This window comes from Stomoxys calcitrans, chromosome 4, assembly GCF_963082655.1.
Source record: "Stomoxys calcitrans chromosome 4, idStoCalc2.1, whole genome shotgun sequence".
In the NCBI taxonomy this organism is placed as follows: Eukaryota; Metazoa; Arthropoda; class Insecta; order Diptera; family Muscidae; genus Stomoxys; species Stomoxys calcitrans.
Window position 1 is genome coordinate 100,845,848 of NC_081555.1, and position 22,421 is coordinate 100,868,268.

Here is a 22,421-nt window from a genome sequence, read left to right on the forward strand (position 1 = left end):
CATGAATGGTCTGAAGGCATTTTTGGGGAAATGAAATTTTGATAGAAAAAACAGCATCACATTTATCAACAGTTTCGACCATCTTGGGTAAAAGCTAAAAAAATAGAAAATAAATGCATAACATGAAAAACTTAAATAAAAATTATGAAATAAAAAAATTAAAAAACACAAATATAAAATAAAACAAAAATCAAATAAAAGAATTAAAAAAAGTCAAAACAAAAAAAAAACATAGACTTAAACAAGTAAAAGCCTGCTAAGTTCGCCCGGGCCGAATCTTGGGAACCCATCACTATGGATTCGACTAAAATATAGGAGCAATATCTGATTATGGACCGATTTGGACCGTACTTAGCACAGTTGTTGCAAGTCATAACAAAACACTATGTGCAAAATATCGGCCAAATCGGAAAAAATCCGGCTTTCAGGGACTTAAGAAGTCAAATCGGGAGATTGGTTTATATGGGAGCTATATCAGTTTCTTGACCGATTTGGAATGTACTTGCCACAGTTGTTGAAAGTCATAAAGGAACACTACATGCAAAATTTCAGCCAAATAGGAGAAAAATTGCGGCTTTCAGGGGCTCAAGAAGTCTAATCGGGAGATCGGTTTATATGGGAGCTACATTCAAATCTGAACCGATATGGCCCATTTGCAATCTCCAATGAACTACATCAATAGGAAGTATCTGTGCAAAATTTCAAGTGGCTAGCTTCACGCGTTCAACCGCTATCGTGATTTCGGACATGGCTAGATCGACTCAGATTATCGAGACGATCAGGAATATCTCTGGATTTTCTTTCCATTAGCAAAGAAATATCTGTGATCATTGAGCTCGTCTCGAAAGGGAAACAAACGAAAATTGTGAAATTTAATGATCTTTGCCCTAACAGGCAAAAAAAGAAACTTGAAAATTAAAAAATTCGGCAGATTCCGGCCGGAATTCGAACTCGGGCACACGGAGCAACAGCATTGCCGTTGTCTAGCGTTCGAAGCCATCAATACAACATCCAACAGATGCACAGAATCATGTACATACCATGAAAGTAGTGTAATTGTTGCAGACAAAAAATCCGTCATTACACGAAAACACATGCATTGGGAAAAAGTACAGCTAATAGACAGGGTTGTCGAGCGTGGTTGATGTGCTAATTGTGTCATAGAGGCGATTTCGCAATAATTACAATACAAATGAAACATACCAACGTACGGCCTTTCACATCACAATTTTTATCGTGGAAAAGATTTCTAACCAAAGACAAAACGCGTCCCATAGTGGTTGGTGTGTGTTGCGATCTCTGGTTTTCCTTTCCCATTTGCCAAGCAAAATCCCCGATCATTGAGCTTGTCTTGAGATAGAAATAAACGAAGACTATATACTTTATGCGGTCTTCGATCAAGTGTTTGGGGGACGCCTCATCCTATAAACTCTTCTTAAACCAATGACAATATGGGGTTAAAACAAATGGTATTTGAGACAAGAGCACGATGCTGATATTTTTTTCAGGGCCAAGTGTCTAGGTGACCACTTCACCCCCGTAAACTCTCCTAACTCGGACATCATGAGAATATCGGGCGGAAATTAAGTCTTTTTAGAATGGCATTAAACCCTCCGAGCAAATTCTTTAATTGTCAAAAATATATATTCAAAAGATAATTTTGTTCCATATAAAGTAAAAGAAGGTGCAGCGGAGCGTACCCGGTTCAGCTGGTTTGATACAAATATGAACTATCAACGTACGGCTCTTGAAGCCTTCAACGCTAAAAGTATCCGTTGAGACTTCCTTAACCCAGAAGTCGTAACGCTTAATACTATGGTTGATGTAATGTTAGCTTCTTCTTCTGTCAACTAAACAGCGGATTTTAAAGCAGACAACTTCACTTGAAATTTTTTGCCGATGGCCGAAACGACTACCAACCACACAACATTTCTTGTATCAATAATACTCACAAAAATCAAAATTATATTTCGATAAAAATTTTCGTTCAAATTATGAGATTTTTTTAGACATTGTCATCTGACAGAAAATTTTATCTCAAATACCTATTTAGTTAGTTACGCAATTTTGCATTATCATATAGCTCCCTCACACCTTGTTTAAATTTCTTTATAATTTATAGCAATTTTTTTTATGTTGAATCCATTAAAAAGGTCAAATGTCATTTCCAATAATTCCATAGGATTTCTCCTCTTCGGAAATATTATTCATATATTAATTCTACGTATATAGAATAAAGGGAATAGCAAATCGTGATCCACAAGATCATCATTATCAACATCATCATCACAATAAAAATGTAAACATGAATAAGAATAGTGTGTAATAAATCTAAAACATGCATCTATACATGTAATTTGCTATGACAACTCCCCATATTTTTCAACCTTCTCGTACTCCTTCTCTCTCTCTCTCACACACACACTTGCTCTCCCTATAATATACACAGCATCCCGCAATGTGGTTTATTTTGTTGTTGTTATCTTTCAAAAATAAATCACATTTTGATTGATCATCGTCGTTAGCTGTCGTTCGTTCGTTGGGTCTTGGCATACAAACAGCTTGGATCTCTCCTTACTCGTTTTAAGAGCTGCAGATGAGGGTGTGGAGCCCAGCATCTCAAAGTAAATGAAAAAAGAAATATGAACCTTTGTTTTTTTGGAGTTGGGTTTCTTTGTAAACACCAAAAATACCACTCAATCTATAAAAATCAAATAAAAATATAATGCTCCAATTTCCTCAATAACAACAAATAAATCTCTGTGAGAAACAACAATGATTTTCAGAAAAATAACCCCAACGATCAGAATTGTTCAAGTTGAGCAGCAGACTCCAGGCAAATGGAAGGTGTTGTTATTATAAGAAATAATGGTTATGAATGACTTTTCATCTCCACCTACTTTCGGCTCTTCCTTAATCCTAATTGGAGAACCTAAAGCCAAGAAATGTAGAATGGTGGTGGTGGTGGTGTGTGTGTGTGTGTATAAAACAAGTGTGGGTTGCTTACAAAGAGAACTTGTCGACGACGATGTTTTTTTTTTTCGTGGTTTCATGGTAAAATTCTGACCTGTCATTTTCTTCGTTCTTATCTAACATGAAAAATGAATAATTCCTTTTTCTTTCTTTACTTACGTTTCTTAGTTAGGCTGGTTGCCACTAACTACTTAAGTCTCAGAAGTCGGAGCGAGTGTAGCGATAGATAAGAGGAATCAAGCACTCCCTTAAGTGCTTTACAATTATGACTTGACGTTTGACGCATCTTTTGATTCATTTCCTCCATACTTCTTAAACCGTTTTATTCCAAGAATATTACTTTGTGATACATGATTGTTGGGTGATTATTCAATTAGAATTTTATTTTACGCATATGAGACTAAAATTAATGATAACTCATGTGTGGGTTAGTGAAAATTAAACAAAAACGGCGTGCATATAATTTAGCAAAATAAAAAATTTTTAAACAAAATTTTGTGAACATTTTCTTTAAGAATAAAATTTTGACAACATTTTCTATAGAAATAAAATTTGGACAAAATTTTCAAATCCACTCAAACAGCCCATTACAATCTAGTCGTCTACATAGAGGGTTCTCTCGCGGTCAAGGACTATACAATGGTAGCATTTCTTGACATTGAAGGAGTTGGAGTTTCTAGGCATCAACTCCACCGTAAGAAAGTTTTTTAATAACTTACTAAAAGATGCATTACGGCAGCTTGGGATCTGCTGATTTTAAAAGATGGGTCAGAAGAGGAACGCCTCAAGCAGGTGTAATGGCTCCTCTACTTTGCAATATAGCCATTAATACTATATTATTGTCTCTGGAAGAAAAAGGTGTAAAAGCCGTCGCGTATGCACAGAAAAAATAACTCTTAGAAAAATCCAACTATCAAATTTGTAAGTGGAATTCTCAACGGATTTTAGCATTGAATCAAAGACATTATTTGTTAAAGTAGTTAAATGTCAAGTCTCTATAAGAGACTTGACATTTTGACTTACAACAAATTCTTTAGTTGAGGTAGTTGTTAAAATAGGCGTACTAGCATGTAGAGCACAAAACACCTATGTCATTCATGACTTGCAAACCAAAAAAAATTAAAATTTTTTTCATTAAACTTATTTTAGAATATTCGACATCAAAAAATATGAATTTCGTATTCAGAAAAAAACGTTTTAGAGGGGTTTTTACGTTTTTTTTTTTTTTGAATTTAATTAATTGAGACACGTATTACTATGCAGCGGTACTCATTGATTTATTTCATAATAAGGAAGATGATGTCGATAGGCAAGAGGATGCATGCAAGACTACCAAACATGAGATCATGAGTTCAATACTCTGCGGCACTACAATTATTAGAATTTGTTTTTAAGGATAATAGTAGAGAGTGACAGAGGAAAACCCGAGAACGGAAGTAAAACGAACGAACCGAACAAAGAAAACCAAAACACCACCACCTGAAGCAAAGCACATGTGTTGGCTGGTTAAATGGTTTTTGCCTTGTTTATGGATATATTGTTGTTGTTATATGTTGGCTTGCAATGAGTGCCTTTCAAAAACAAATTTGTACGTTGGGTCGTTGAGATTTAAAATAAATTGTTGCAGGAAAATTAACAACTTTCATAGTTGTTTTTTCGACCAAAGTTGTTGTTTTTCAAATTTTCAAATCAGCATACTGCCACGTCAATTGGGGTTAGGGGAAAGTTTCCCAGTATTCTAATAAAATGCATCAGGAAGCTCTACGTGCGAAGTGGGCTACCAAAAATGGTCTACGTATTAATCCGTGCAAGATAAAAGAAGTTCTTTTCAGCAGGAGATACAAATTGCCTTCAGTGGCACCTTTCCTCTTGGGAGGAGAGAATGTTCCATTTACTAAAAACTCAAAATATCTGGGTGTTTTGCTTGACAAAATATTGAACTTCAGATCAAACATTTTAAAAAGAGCAAGAAAACCAACTCCTGACCTATACACCTACAAGAGAGCCATTGGCAAAAGTTGGGGGTTTAGACCGCGTGTCATGCATTGGGTATATACAGCAGTTTATAGATCTATAATGCTATATGGTTGTTGTTGTAGCCACATTTTCATGTGGAGGTGGCGATCCTCGTCTAGCTCCTGAAGGTGAGCAAGCTTGTTCCGGTCCAAAGGACCGATAGCCGTGGAAACATGGTGGTCATTGGTTATTTAAAGGCGCCATTAACTCACCTTGTCATGTCGTGCATCATAGACACTTAGTATTTGTGCAAGAACCGGTGCCGTCCGGCCTCTCACTGCGACTCTCCGCTCGAAACCGCTGGTTGTCCGCTAACGCCGTTGCAGCTATTCCGTATAGAGCATTCCACTATCCGCAACCTGTGGACGCGCCCGGTAGCTCGCAACTAAGCTTTCCGTGAAAGCATTGAACACCATACAGATTGAATCTCAATGTTCCAGTCTGGGTGATGCTCACTATTAAACCGTGCCGGGATGCTATATGGTGTTGTGCTCTGGTGGACAGCACTTCAAAAGTACACCCTTCTGCCTAATACTCAGCCGGATGCAAAGGATGGCTTGTTTGTGATTAACACTGAGGACGACACCATCTGATTCACTGAATTTAATGCTAATCTAATGCCTCTGGACATCGTGGCTAGACAAGTTCCTGCAACCACCGCTGTGAGGCTAAAGGAGCTGGTCATGCCGTGGCTACGGACAATATGTTATTCTTGAAACAATAATCGACATCCCAGGCAGTGTGGATTACACACTGCTTTAGCCGCTTTTTGATAAAAGGTATTGTACCACTATTCCTGATAGAACCCATTGGAACTACAATATCCCTGGTAATAGAAGTTACATAGACTTCTATACACATGGCTCCAAACTACAAGACTAGGTGGCTTTCGGAGATTTCCCGACCACTGTGGTGTGTAACAAGCGGAGATCCTTGCGATTAAAGAAGTGGGGGAATGGCTTGAATATAATATCATAACAGCATAAATATCTTTTCAGACAGCCAGGCAGCCATTGAATCCCTGGAGAACGTATTTCTGAGCACAAACACCGCCCTCGACTGTCGCAGATCTCTCAACGAGATGGCTGAACAGTTCAAAATTCACCTGTTTTGGGTGCCGGGCCGCAGAGATATATATAGAATTGTAGAGCGGACAAGCTTGCAAGACTAGGAACTACGAAGCACATTCCAGGAGAAATGGAATCTGTGGGTATGCCTCTAGTGACATACAAGCTAAATCTTCAGGATCAGGCCCGAAAGGCAATCGAATAATAGATGATCACAAAACGGGGGTTGTGGGCATTCCAAAATTATGTGGCAGTATCTGTGGGTATGCCTCTAGTGCAAGCTAAGTCTTCAGGATCAGGCCCGAAGGGCAACCGAAGGTCACAAAACGGGGGTTGAGGGAATTCCAAAATTATGTGGCAGTATCTAGACTTGAAGAGGTCTACCGCTTTCCTGTCACTGGCTAGAACAACCGTTCTAGTCATTGTATCCGCCATAACAGGTCACTGTCTGATCGGAAAACAAGCTTACAGACTAAAGGTTGTCAGTAAGGATTTTTGCCAAAGCTTTGAGGACGTCGAGGAAGAAGAGACTATAGAACATCTGATGTGAGTATGTCCCGCACTGGTAGTCGGAAGGAGTTCCACTTTAGGTTCTCATTTCTTTAAGAACTTGTCTGGCATCTTTCTTCTCCTGTTCCTGTGGTGTCACAATGGACGAAAACGTGTAAGTGACTCTGCTGGGAGACTGCCACTTAAACCTCACCTAACCTTCTAAAAAAATTAAATTTTGACAAAATTCTCTATAGAAATAAAACTTTGACAAAATTTTCTATAGAAATAAAACTTTGACAAAATTTTCTATAGAAATAAAATTTTGACAAAATTTTCTATAGAAATAAAATTTTGACAAAATTTTCTATAGAAATAAAATTTTGACAAAATTTTCTATAGAAATAAAATTTTGACAAAATTTTCTTTAGAAATAAAATTTTGACAAAATTTTCTATAGAATAAAATTTTGACAAAACTTTCTATAGAATAAAATTTTGACAAAATTTTCTATAAAAATAAAATTTTGACAAAATTTTCTATAGAAATAAAATTTTGACAGTTTTCTAGAGAAATAAAATTTTGACAAAATTTTCTATAGAAATAAAATTTTGACAAAATTTTCTATAGAAATAAAATTTTGACAAAATTTTCTTTAGAAATAAAATTTTGACAAAATTTTCTATAGAATAAAATTTTGACAAAACTTTCTATAGAATAAAATTTTGACAAAATTTTCTATAGAAATAAAATTTTGACAAAATTTTCTATAGAAATAAAATGTTGACAAAATTTTCTATAGAAATAAAATGTTGACAAATTTTCTATAGAAATAAATTTTTGACAAAATTTTTTATAGAAATAAAATTTTGACAAAATTTTCTATAGAAATAAAATTTTGACAAAATTTTCTATAGAAATAAAATTTTGACAAAATTTTCTATAGAAATAAAATTTTGACAAAATTTTCTATAGAACTAAAATTTTGACAAAAATTTCTAAAAAATTAAATTTTTAAAAAATTTTCTATAAAAATAAAATTTTTTAAAAATTTCTATAAAATAAAATTTTGACAAAATTTTCTATAGAAATAAAATTTTAACAAAATTTGCTATAAAATTTTGCAAAATTTTCTATAAAAATAAAATTTTGACAAATTTTTCCTTAGAAATAAAAAATTTTGACAAAATTTTATTTTTTTATGCTTCGTTAATAATTGTCAGTACATTATATTGTCTGTGTATTCCAACAGCATAATCCTGCTTTTGTACTTCCAGAACATTACACCTAATTTACCAAATGTTATAGTAATTTATGACTTTAGAAAACGAAAAAGGAAAAACATATCAAATTTCATTCCCGGAACAAGCATTCTCACTTTCTTCCATAGCAGCCAACAGCCGTTGTATAGTTTCATTCATTCAAGTGTTTTAGTACACCCACATGGTTTTAGAAGAGCTCAGCAGATTGTTTTTCTTCATTCATTTTATTTTTGTATAATGAATATTTATATAACCTGTCGTCGATGTCCCACATAATATTGCCTTAAATTTTTCAATTCGTGTTTACACCATTTGTAGTGAATGGAAATAGTAGGAAAAAGTGTTTGGTATTTGTTTTCTTTGAATATTTAATTCACTCTAGTGACTCACACACAAAGGCAGACAATGTGCGCATGTGCAACTGCCACTTGAATGAAATGCCATTACTCGGTCTAATTATAGGAGGGGGCGAGGGAAAAACTAATCTTTTGACTTGTGTTGACTGCTGGTGCCGCTTATCTCTCGCTCTCTCCTTCGGATGACACTCATCTGTGCATTGAATTTCATGTAACCCATATATATATTTTTTTTGTTTTAATTTTTTTATGCCACACTGTGAGACTTTTTATTCCTTGTGTACCTTGTAATTTTAGTGTGTGAAGTATTCAACTGAAAACACGATTTATTAAAAAAACCGGAAATAGTAATGATATATGGGTTGAGTTTGTAAGTGTTATCATCGTTCATTTTCATAACAGAAAATCACGTATTAAGCAAACGCTAAAATAAAGTCAAACAGTAATATTTGTAATCATAAAACGATGACCACAAAAGTGGAGTTAATTGCAAATAAAAGCATCTACTGCTTGGAGATTGGGAGGATGGGTAGGAAAGTCTTATAATAAACTGAAACATCAAAGTAAATTTTTTTTTGAAATTAAATAAACTTTTTGTAATATGAAATATTATTTTAAAAAAATTTAGTATTATTAGAAAAATAACTAAGAGGAAAAAGATGTTCTTTTTAATCATAGATATTGCTTTCTTTTAAAAATTTGTCAAGAAATTTTTTTTTGTAATTTTTCTTTGGACGTATATACGTTAAAGTATTACTGGCGCCCAACGTGTGGCATATAGCTTTTTTTATACATTTTGATGTTTAGCTAACATTCTTTGCACTAGTTTTTATTTTATACTGTTCCATAATTAACACTTTGAATTATTTAATGGCGCCCAACGTGTGGCGCCAATAATGAAGCATTCGAAAAAAAAATTACGACCAACGAGAGATTTATTTTAAAAAATTAGCTAAATAGGTTGGAGCTTTAACAAAAAATGGCGGCTAACGCGGAGTTACTAAAAAAAACATTAGCGAACAACGTGGAAGCCTTAACAAAAATGCCAGTACAAAAAAGGCGGCCAACGCGGATTTTTAAAAAAAAAAATTTGCGACCAACGTGCGATCTTTAACAAAAATGCCAGTCAACATTAATTACTTAAAGAACAGTGGCTGCCAACTCGTGGGCACAATGAGGAGTATTTAAGATGCGCCAATATTGGAATATTTCACAGATCGCGTGGAACGTCAAGGTCAAAGTGGGAGTTTAAAGAAAAGTAACATCACCTGAACTACTTAAGGAAAAGTGGCAACCAACGCGGGAGATTTTAAAAATGTGGCGCCCAACGTGAAGTTCTTTAAGAATTGTGGCAACTTAAGTATGAGAGATTTAACAAAAGTGGCGTCCAACGTGGAATATTTCAAAAGTCGTTTAGCTTGAGAACTTTCACAAGTCGTGCCAACGTCAGAATATTTAATACCCAAATCATCCAACCTATATAACTTAAGGAAAAGTGGCAACCAACGCGGGAGATTTTAAAAATGTAGCGCCCAACGTGAAGTTCTTTAAGAATTGTGGCAACTTAAGTATGAGAGATTTAACAAAAGTGGCGCCCAAAGTCGTTTGGCTTGAGAACTTTTACAAGTCGTGCCAACGTCGGAATATTTAATCCTCAACATGAAGTACTTTAAGAGCTGTGGCTGCCAAAGAGGGAGATTTAATAAATGTGGCTCGCAATGTGAAATATTTTAAGGCACGCCAATATTACAATAGAAATTTTTAACATATCGCACCTAACATTGAATATTTTAGCAAAAGTTAATCTCAACGTGGATGTTTGACAAAAGTAGCACCCAACAAGTGTCCACCGAGGTAAGCATGTCCGCCAATGGCGCTGAAAGCATGGGTTCGAATTCTGGCGAGAACATCAGAAAAAATGTGGCGTGCAGTGTGAAATATTTTAAGAGACGCCAATATTGAAATATTTTAACAAATCGCACCCAACGTTAAATATTTTAACAAAAATTAAGCTCATGGAGGGAGTTTTGACAAAGTAGCTCCCAACAGGAGGCCACCGAGGTAGCATGTCGCCTATGACACTGAAAGCCTGGGTTCGAATCCTGAAAAAAAATATCAGCGGTGGTTCTGCCCTCCTAATGCTGCCGACATTTGTGAGGAATTCTACGATTTGGTACGGCAGCCATGTAAAAACTTCCCACCAAAGAGGTGTCGCACTGCGGCACCCCGTTCTCGCACTCTGCTATAAAAAGGAGGCCTCTTATCATTGAGCTCAAACTTGATTCGGACAGAACTCATTGATATGTGCGAAGTTTGTCCCTGTTTCTTAGTGGAATGTTCATGGGCAAATTAGGATTTGCATTGTACCCAACATAAAGTAATTAACGAAAAGTGGCAAAGCGGGAGATTTCACAAAAGTTGCACTTCATGTGAAGTACTTTATGAATTGTGGCAATTAAAGCGGCAGATTTAAGTGGCTCCCAACGTGGAACATTTTAAAAGTTGCTCAGGTTGAGAACTTTCACAAGTGGCGCCCAACGTGCAATGTTTTTATAACAAATGGTGGCCAAGGAAGTAGCTTTTACTGAAGAGGATCCCAATTTGGGGCTGTAGCGAAAATGGCACCAAACGTAAAAAGCTTTAATTGGCGGCGCCCAACTTGTAATATTTTTTTTACTAGTAATGGTCACAGTAGTAGCTTTTACTGAGGACTTTAACAAAATTGGCGCCAAAAGTAAATGCTTCAATAAGTGGCGCCCAACCATGGAATATTTTAGAAAGTGGCTCCCAACGTGATTTTGTGATTTAGTGTTTCCCAAACATCCCATTATGGAACAAATTTGAGGGAAAGTAACTTCTCACAATAAGTGCTGCCCTATTCAAATTTAAGCCCAATAATAAGGGGACCATCCGTTTTATGCCTAATCCGAAGGGCGTGTCATTGAAAAGTGGCAACTCTTTGTTGAGAAGTTGAACATGGCTAAAATACTCACAAATGTTGGCAGCATTTGGTGAGGGGATAACCACTGCTGAAAAATGTTTTAAGGTGTTCTTGCCGGCAGGATTTGAACACGGGCGTTTGGGCACGATAGGCGAGCATGCTAACTTACTATGCACCACGGTGGCTCCTCATGCACAACGGTGGCTCCCTATGCACCACGGTGGTTAAAAGTTGTTCAGGTTGAGAACTTTCACGAGTGGCGCCCAACGTGGAATGTTTTTACATCAAGTGGCGGCCAAAGTAGTAGCTTTTACAGAAAAGGATCCAAATTTGAGGCTTTAGCAAAAATGGCGCCAAACGTAAAAAGCTTCAATTAGTGGCGCCCAACTAGGATTTTTTTTTTGTGGCGGTCACAGCAGTAGCTTTTACTGAAGCGGAGCAAAATTTGGGAGTTTTAAAAAAAATTGCGCCAAAAGTAAAAGCTTCAGTAAGTGGCTCCCAAGCAGGGAATATATTAGAAAGTGGCGCCCAACGTTGAAATTTTCAAAAAAATTACCACCAACAAGAGAGAAAATTTGCTACCCACTTTCTAAAAGCTTCAATAAGTGGCGCCCGAGCAGGGACTATTTTAGAAAGTGGCGCCCAACGTAGAAATTTTTAAAAAATCACCACCAACAAGAGAGAAAATTTGCTACCCACTTTCTAAAAGCTTCAATAAGTGGCGCCCGAGCAGGGAATATTTTAAAAAGTGGCGCCCAACGTAGAACTTTTCAAAACATTACCACCAGAGAGAAAACTTGCTACCCACTTTCTGGAGGAACATTATTTTTTTTTTGTTTTCACATTTTCTCAAACTTTCAACACATCCCTCGCATACTACATTACCCCATACTATTTCATTGAAGAAATGTATGTCACAATATTAAGCTTTTATTACAAAATTTAGTTGACGCTTAAACAACGTGTTCAACTTTTTTTTGTATGTTATTCAGGAACATTTATTAAAGAGAAGAAGAACAAGAAGTGAAAAATTCGTTATCAGATTTTATTAAACAAGTTCTTTTTATGTGTCAAGTATTGCCTTCAAGAGAGATTTCTTTTTTAACAAACACAAAATCGTCAAAGAATTAAGACATTTCCTAGGAATGAAACAGTTTCGTTCTTAACTACAAGCAATAGCACGTGTGGCTGGCTTTGGATAATCGGTTCATAATTGTTTATATGTTGTTTTTAAGTTTTTAAGGCAATTAAAGATTTCATCATTTTTGAGATGTCATTTTGCAATTTTCAGTTTTCAGTGTTTTGTTGTGTTTTCTTATAAACTACTTTTTAAATATGATCTCTTTTTAATTGCAATTAGAATAAACAATTTTTGTTTTTTGTTCTGACTCCAGTCTGGGTTTGAATGCTTTTTTGCAGCGCAATCATTCTTGGCGGTCTGTCATTCTTAGTCGTGTCTGGTTTCCATAAATTGCAAATTGCTGATGTTTGTCTTTCCCACGTTTAACATTGAATTGAGTTTTCATTTGGATGGGCGTTTAAACGCTCTGTGTTAGAGCATTTATGAATTGAATGAAGTTTAAAGATTCAAAAGAAATGATTTCTTTTTCTTCGAGAATAAACATTTTATTATCATGTTTGACTAGAACATGGGGCGGGGGGAGCTGTAGCAATAATTGTGAAATCAAGATAATGACCAAAGATGTTATGCAAACACATTATCTGCAAAAACTAAGCAAATTTTGCTTTTAATCTTTAAGACATCAAGAGAGAGAGATGAAAGAAAAAAAAGATGGGTAATGGCTATCTTTCTGTGTTCTTGTTAAATGGTTAAAAATTAAGCTTAAATAAGTTCAGGGGAAAAATCGGAAGATGTCAAAACTTCATTATTGTTTAACTAAATCAGACTTTACCACCAATGCCGCACGATGAACCCTTGGGCATTTGTGGCCTTATAAGAGTATATCAAATTTGCAAATTTTGCTCATGAACATTTCACTAAGGAACAGGGGCAAACTTCCCACATATCAATGAGTGCAGTCCGATTCAAGTTTAAGCTCAATGATAAGGGGCCTCCTTTTTATAGCCGAGTCCGAACGGCGTGGAGAGAAGTTTTACATGGCATAGAGCACCTCACAAATGTTGCCAGCATTATGAGGGGAAAATTTCCGCTGAAAAATTTTCTGGTGGTCTCGCCAGGATTCGAACCCAGGCGATCAGCGTCATAGACGAACATGCTAACCTCTGCGCTACGATGGACTCCTAAGAGTATATAGGTCGTTATATATAAAGGAACGTCTTTGGTTACTCATCTGTATTACAAAAAGGGACATACAAAAAAATCCTTAGACAAAATTTTCAATAAAAAAAAGACAACATTTTACGTAAAAGAAGAATTCTACAAAACTTTCCATATACATAAAATGTTGATAATTTTTCATAAAAAAAATATTTTTAATAAAAAAAAATTCCATAAGTATTATTAAACAAAAATTTTTAAGTAAAACATCTGTGAAATATACTAAGAATAATGGCGACCAACGTGGGAACTTTTGCAAATATGGCGCCCAACGTGAAATATTTTGAGAAAAGCAGCGATCAAATTGAGAGCTTAAACAAAAATGGCGTCCAATATTTTTTTTTCATCATGCAATATTTTATTCTATTTAATATAACAAAAATGGCGCCCAACGTGGGAGTAAATCTCCCTAATTGGCGCCCAACTTGGCTTAATCACTTCAAAGAAGTAATCAAAGTGACAGCTTTAAAACGTAGGAGACTGCCCTGCACGAGGTTATGCATAACTTTGCTTGATCATTTTGATCAATATTCTAGCAATATTCTAAGAATTTTGGCGACCAACGTGGGGAACTTTTACAAATATGCCGCCCAACGTGAAAAGTGGCGATCAAATTGAAAGCTTAAACAAAAATGGCGTCCAACGCCATTGCAATATTTTATTCTATATATTATAACAAAAATGGCGCCCAACGGGAGAGTAAATCTCCCTAATTGGCGCCCAACTTGGCTTAATCACTTCAAAGAGTAATCAAAGTGGCAGCTTTAAAACGTAGAAGAATGCCCTGCACGAGGTTATGAATAAAATAGAAGAATCCTACGATGCAAAACGTACACCCTGGCGGTATGCATTGACATCGTGGGGGCTTTTAAGAATGTGCGGACCGACCCACTGATCCAATCCTTAGACCAGTACCGGGTGGACCCGGCCCTTAGAGACTGGATAAACCATATGCTAAGGAACAGGTGGATAAATTTTGTGTACCAGGGCACACCACAGGGGGGCATTTTAACGCCACTCCTATGGGTGACCACCATAAATGACCGATTACGGATGCTGACTGAGGAGGGATTTACCCCCTCTGCTACACAGACGATGTTATAATACTTCTAAGAGGCAAGGGTCCGAACCAGCTATGCAGAAGGGTCTTGCATATGACATATGACTGTACTAGACCCAGTGGTCTCAATGTTAACCCAGAGAAGAAATATGAAATATGCCTGTTCACGAGAAAGACGAAGGTGGGCCAATTTAACGCACCAAGTTTCTTCAATAAGACGATTTCCATATCTGACAAGGTCAAATACTTAGGGATGATCTTGGACAGGAAACAGGATTGGAAGTGTCACATTCAGGAGCGTACTGAGAAGGCTCACAAATGTTGGGCACCATGTATAGGCTCGAAATGGAGCCTGAATCCTAGGATAGTCTAATGGCTCTACAGGAGCGTAATTAGACCTATACTTACTTACGCCTCAGTAGTTTGATAGAATGCTATAGAAAAAATGTGCAACAAAAGGACCATACAACAGGTTCAGAGAACATATTGTCTTAGCATAGGCGGAGCAATGAGGACCACGCCCACTAGGGCACTGGAGACTATTCTAGATATCCGACCCATTGACATACAGATTAAGTGTGAGAATGGGAGAATGGATTGAGGATGGAAGAAGCTCATACCATCGCGGTATAATCGCGGCGACGATAGGAAACCTGGAAGGAAGGAAAGAGGTTTCCGATCGGATACCTGAAATGAACCGTGAAGTCGAGTGCGAGGCACTGCTGCCATCGGCACAGTCTTGGATTGATGAAACGCTAGTATTGCTATCTGGAAGATCATGTTACATGGGTGGATCAAAGCTAGAGGACAGGGTGGGCCTGGGGGTCTACATTGAGGACCCAGGGACTGAGATCTGTTTTAGACTGCCTGACCATAATACGGTTCTGCAAGCGGAGATCCAGGCGATCACGGAGTGATTGAGGTGGTGTCATCTTAACGACAGTAAAATGGTCATAACGCCAACAACAACCTGGATGGTTAGATTACGAACAGTATTGGAATGTAAGAAGGAGATTAACCCATTCTCTGAGGATGGCACGATCCGTATCATTTGGGTGCCGGGCCATAACGGAGAAAGGGGGAATGAAAGGGCGGACGATTTGGCGGTGAAGAGCAGACGACTGCCGTCAATAAACTTGGTTAACCCAAAGCCTTTCGGGTCCACGTAGTCCGAGTTAAGGGCGTGGGCGACGAACGCGAATATCCTATGGGGTGATCCGGATTATGGTCTTGGTATAGGCGGAGCAATGAGGACCACCCCTACTAGGGCAATGGAGACCATTCTAGATATCCGACCCATAGACATACAGATTAAGTATGAGGTAGCCATTGCTGCTCTGAGACATACGGCGATGGAAGAATGGATAGTGGATAGAAGCAGTTCATATCATCGCGGTGTAATTAAGGCGACTATAGGAAACTTGGAAGAAATGGAAGTGGTATCTGATCGGAAGTTGTGTGCGAGGCACTGCTGCCATCGGCACAGTCTTGGATTGACGAAACCCTAGTATTGTCTTCTGGAAGATCATGTTAGACGGATGGATTAAAGCTAGAGGACAGAGTGGGCCTGAGGATCTACATTGAGAACCCAGGGCCTGCGATCATACCACAGATTCAGAGAATATGTTGTCTTGGCATAGGCGAAGCGATGAGGACCACACCCACTAGGGCACTGTAGACTATCTTAGATATCCGACCCATTGACATACAGATTAAGTGTGAGGAAGCCACTGCTGCTATGAAACCGAAGACAATGGGAGAATGGATTGAGGATGGAAGCAGCTCAGACCATCGCAGTATAATAGAGGCAACGATAGAAAACCTGGAAGGAAGGAAAGAGGTTTCCGATTGGATACCTCAGGCGGAAACCTAGTATTGTCGTCTGAAAGATCATGTTACACGGATGGATCAAAGCCGGAGGACAGAGTGGGCCTGGGAGTGTACATTGAGAAACCAGGGACTGAGATCTGCCTGACCATAATATGGCCCTGCTTGCGGAGATCCGGGCGATCACGGAATGCATGAGGTGTTGTGGTACTAACACGAGGACGTCGTTTATTGACATTTGCTTAAATCTCTGTATGTCATAGTGGGTGGGAAAAACCTTAGCCGGAAGTCAATTCCACATACGAACGTTTTGGGCGAAATAAGTATTCTCTCTATAATGCATTTTCCGGTCCGATGGCCAATCAATTACAAACGAGTGAGAGTTCCTGGAATGTCTAGTATCTCTGACAAACATCCTTAAATTAGGAATAAGAAGACGAATATCAGACGAACACACACCATGAAACACCCGATAGAACAGCGTCAAACAACCCACATTGCGACGATGTTCAAGGGAGGCAATAGAGTTGGAAACCCTACTACCCACAATCAACGCCATCACTACCCTCTGTACACGGTCCAGTAGCTCCAGGGATGATTTTGAAGCTACAGTCCATACATGTGAGTTACACTCCATTTTCGGCTTTTTAAAAAGATCAAAAGGAGTGAAGTAATTCTTACACCGTTTAAGGAAGCCTAAGCACTTGAATGCATCTTTCAACACTTCAAATACATGTTTTACCCAACGGACATCGCTTTGTATTTTCATTCCCAGAACATCAAGAGTTGCAACATCTATACCATTGATAGACGAAGATGATCGTAATGGGTCAGCGAGTCGTTTCTGTGACAACAAACAGCACTGAGAATTCACGATAGAGGTCGAACGCGTAAAGCTAGCCGCTTGAAATTTTGCACAGATACTTAATATTGATGTGGGTCGTAGAGGATTGTAAATTGGCTATATCGGTTCAGATTTAGATATAGCTCCCATACAAACAAATCCCCCGATCTGACTTCTTGAGCCGTTACAATCCGTCATTTTTATCCAATTTGGCTGAAATTTTGCATGTGGTGATCTGTTATGACATCTAACAACTGTGCCTAGTACGGTTTGAATCGGTCTATAACCTGATATAGCTCCTGTATAAACCAATCTCCCGATTAGACTTCTTGAGCCCCTGGAACCGCAATTTTTGTCCGATTTCGCTGAAATTTTGCATGTGGTGATCTGTTATGACTTTTAACAATAGTGCTAAGTACACCCCAAAAAGGTCTATAACCTGAAATAGCTCCCATATAAACCGATATCACGATTTGACTACTTGAGCCCCTGGAAGGCGCCATTTTTGGCCGATTTTACTGTAATTTTACATGTAGTAATCTTTTGGGATGTGCGACAACTATGCCAAGTACGGTTCGAATCGGTCTATAACCGGATATAGCTCCCATATAAACCGATCTCTTGATTCGACTTCTTGAGCCTTTACAATCCGCAATTTTTGACCAATTTTGCTGAAATTATGCATGTGTTGTTCTTTTATGGCTTCTAACTACTGGGCCAAGTACGGCCCAAATCGGTCTCTAATCTGATATAGCTCCCATATAAACCGATCTCTTGATTCGACTTCTTCAGCCTTTACAATCCGCAATTTTTGGCAGATTTAACTGAAATTTTGCATGTGGTGATCTGTTATGACTTTGAACAACTGCGCCAAGTATGGTCCGAATCGGTCTATAACCTGATATAGCTCCTATATAAACCGATCTACAGATTTGACTTCTTGAACCCCTGGAAGCCGCAATTTTCGTCCGATTTGGCTGAAATTTTGCAAATAGTGTTCTGCTATGATTTCTAACAAATGTGCTAAATACGGTCCGAATGGGTTTATTACCTGATATAGCTCCCATATAAACCGACTTCCCGATTAGACTTCTTGAGCCCTTACAACCCCCAATTTTTTTTCGATTTGGCTGAAATTTTGCATGTAGTGTCTCTTAAGAATACCAACAACCGCGCTAAGTACGGTCTGAATCGGTCTTTAACCTGATATACCTCCCATGTAAACCAGTCTCTTGATCATCATTGTTCGGTTCCTATAAGCTGAAATTTTTGCTGGCTTGACAGATGTTTGGTTTGTATTGTAGAGTAAAAGTATGCCCTTAACTGAATTCATTTCACATATATTTTTAGCAGAATCCTTGTTTTTTTTTCAAAAGCGCCAAAACTCATTTCAAACTGTTTTGTACCATTTGGAAATATTCCGAAAAAAATGTTCCCCATAAAATTTTCTTATAGGTCTGCGAATAAACCAAAACTAAGATAAACGCCAGAAATCAGCAAAGCTAAACAAAATTTGTTCCTCCCTATTGTAAACCCCTTTTTCTTTTGAATTTTCCTCTCCTTAAACCCATTTCTAACAAACTTACCTTTCCAGCTGCTTTTTTATAACGCCTTGTTGCCTCATGAATTAATTCCTTGACCAATAGATTGCCATCGCCACAGGGCACCAGGATGCGAGTGTCGCCAAAACACACGGTGACTTTCATGATGAAAAATTCTTATTGCTAATGCCTTGGAAATCTCTCTTTAGAAAAAATGGAATGATCACTCTCTCAAAACACTTGTTCGTTCGATTTATTGTTATTATTAACACGTTTGTTGCTACTGCGGTATTTTAAATTATTTTATTCTTTTTGTGTTTTTTGGCGTTTTTACTATGTTTTGTATACGTTTTTAGCGTAATTTTCTTACTATAATTATTTTGTTTAGTTTGTGTGAGAGACTATATGTGCTGTAGTTATCGGGAATTTCGTTTTGTGTCGTCTCGTGCGTTGTTGTTGTTGTTTTTTCATAACTCACTCACTCACACTTCACTAGTGGCCCGTCACACCGGTGCTGCTTACAATTGCTCAAAACAAAACACAGAGGGAGGAAAAACGCGACTTTGTTGTAGTTGTTGTTGCTTGTATTCTGTATAAACGCCAGCTGCATTGTTAACAGTTCTCGTATGCCTCACTCGTATGTTGCAGTAGTATTTTGCTGTTGTTGTTCTTGTTACTGTTTTCCGTTGACACACTAATAACACAGGGATGTTAGTTGCTCTTTACAAAAACCCCAGCAAAAGAATGCGGATAGGTCTTAGCTGCTGCGTTGTTGTTTGTATTGCTTTGTTGTTGGTAAAATGCTTGGCCGAGGCCGCGGTCGGTCGTTAGAGCGTTGTTTTTATTTTCGTTTTTTTTGTGTGTTTCTTAAAGGACACTTGTGGTTATCTCTTCTTGGGCTGGAGAGTATGAAGACCAAAAGAAGATTTTTAAGTTAAACAACTCACACACGCACTTGTCAGAAAGAGATCACCATATTATTTAATGGGAGAGAGAAAAGGTAATTTTGTTTAATAATCAACAAGATGATTATGATGATCCTCTTTAATCTTTTAAGAATTTCTTGGCGTTTTTTTTTTGTTTTTGGTATCAGGTAAAACTAACACTTGATGGAATTTGTTTCGAATTGAAGTTACTTTATTGTATGGTAATTGCTATGAATCATACCATTTTATTAGAAATAAGCACACTTATTGTTATTTTATTTATTTTTTTCCAAGAGGTATTCCACACAACACCTTAATACCTTAATCATCTACACTGGGCCAAAAAGAAGTTAGCAGCAACTATTTTGCATTGCATCACAATCATTAAATTTTGATTTTATATTCATTTTACAAAGAACAACACTCGTTTATGGCCTTTTAATAACTTTTTCAATTTGTATTTGTTAACATTTTTCTACTTTTTGTTTTCTTCGTTTGTCTTGCTGCTGGCCATGTTGTTAATGGCTGGGCTTCTTTCGTATTTCAACCAACAAAACTCCAACGATCATACAAACTTGTTTGTGTTTTTGCACATTGTTTTTTCTCTCGTTTGTTGTATTTGTAATCGTTATTGTTGCTGTAAATTCTTGAACTAAACTAAGCTTTATAACTTTTCGTTGCAAGTCGGTCACTTTAACTTATTTTCTAATGTAAATTTTCATAATTTCGTTGTTAAAAATATTACGTATTTTATTAAATACAATTTTGTATTCCACGTACGAGTGTCTTGATGTAATATTTGACTCTTAAGTTTCAACTACATTTTATTTTCCATTTTTCCGTTGACGGATAGACGGAAAAAACTAAAAAATCGCGCGCGACCCTCCGTTTCGTTTGACGGTTGAGAAAAAACAAAAGAGAGTAGCATATATTTGGGAGAGTGTTGAAAGCAAAGGTAAACAGTGGAACTTAAAAACATTCCACATATCGAGTAATCGAAAATAATCGTTTTGGTTTTCTTTACTTGACATCGGCTTGTTATGGCAATGTTTGGCTTTGCTTAAAGCAAAACTTATATTAAAAACAGCAATAAATAGTCAGCAAAATAAAATATGGTTTAACTTAATATTAATTGTGTGTGTTTTCACTTATTATTATAATTTTAACGTACAAAATTTGAATATCGATTACAACCGATTATGAGGAAATTAAGATTAAAATTTAAATTAGTCTGTAAAACGTAACGTAAGGACTATATTGACTAGCGTACCTATTTGCCGCTTATTGAACGATTCAATAGACTCAGGGAGACGTAAAAAATTCCTGGGTTTTTTGGATAGACGGGAAAATCAACCACAAATTCAGAAACCAAAGAGGGTATAATATATGTTGCAGTATTGAAAGCAAAGGTAAACAGTGGAACTTAAACACATTCCACATATCGAGTAATTTACAATAATCGTTTTGCTTTTCGTTGCTTGCCATCGGCTTGTTATGGTAATTTGGCTTTGCCGAAAGCAAAAAACGTAATAAATATTCAACAAAATTAAATATGGTTTAACTAAATATTAATTTTGTGTGTTTTCACTTGTTATTATAACTTTAACGGAGAAAAATTGAATATCGATTGCAACCGATTATGAGGAAATTGGGATTAAAAATTAAATTAGTCTATGAAACGTAACGTGAGGTAGGGGCATACTAAATACGTCTGGTTTATCCACCTGCTTGCCATGGCGAAACCAATCATATGGTGCAATCCTCCATTTTGTCATTAAGCCGATCGACGTCAGGCAGGCAAGGCGGATTTAGAAAGCTGGTCTCTTTGACGGTATAAAGATGTCAGATTTTTATTTGCATTATTCTGTTCGTCGTTATCTTCTTTCTTGCATAATTTCTGCTCATATATACGCACACAAATTTCTTTATGTGTGTTGGCAAAAAGTCGATCGGCTTGATGACAAGATGGCGGGTTGCACCATATGATTTGTGGTTGTTGTATAAATAAGCGCATCTTTAATTGTTTCGCCATGCCTGCCTTCATTGAACCGATTCTACCGCCCATAGATTCAGGGAGACCTAAAACATTCCTGGGTGATTTGCTAAAGCGAAAAATGAACTACAAATTCAAAATTTAAAAATACGAGAAAGCTAGCTTCTGTTCTATACACATGCAACATGGCCGCTGGTGGTTAAGATAGGTTGAAAAACAGCTGTTTTCTGTAGTTGTCACAACTACAGCAGGTTTTTGAAGGTGGATCTTTCACATCATCTGTACTGGACTATATTAGGCTGGTATGATAAAGCCGCATGGGTTACAGTCTCCTGAAAAATATCCTACATGCTTCTTCTGTATGAGAAGACTGAAAGTCGATTGCTGAATGTTATCGATAACTTACCAACTTTATGCTGATATTTTAACCAGAACATCTGACTTGCACTGGACAGAACCAAAATAATGCACCATTTAGATGGCATGTCATCATCGTACTCATCGTGTGTACGTGTTGATTACAGCTTTTGCCAAAAATGTACCTTTTTTTGGCATTTTTTCTTTTTTTGTTTTGTTTGGTATTGTTTAATTTTTCATACTTTACTTCTCATTTTGTAACTTTATTTGCCACAGAACGAGTTTTTCAATATTTGTCAATCGATGATGACACATTTCGTTGCAAGCGGTAATCGATAGACGCCATTCATCAAAAATAAAATCAAATTATTTTGATTTTTCAGCCATGACTGTAAGTTATGTGTACACGTGACGCATACACCCTTGTTTTCACTAATACTATTACAATGACCATGCATCAAATGTGCCAG

At 37.1% G+C, this 22,421-nt stretch overlaps 1 protein-coding gene across 1 annotated transcript in view; it reads right to left on the reverse strand.

Annotated features, from left to right (window-relative positions):
- The window catches only part of LOC106083231 (partitioning defective 3 homolog), a 236,043-nt gene extending 215,533 nt beyond the window's left edge, over positions 1-20,510 (reverse strand). The window contains exon 1 of the mRNA XM_013246138.2: positions 18,721-20,510. Coding sequence (XP_013101592.2) covers positions 18,721-18,840 — 120 coding nt within the window. The 5' untranslated portion in view covers positions 18,841-20,510. The remainder of the gene's footprint in view (positions 1-18,720) is intronic.
- Between the last annotated feature and the right edge of the window lie 1,911 nt (positions 20,511-22,421).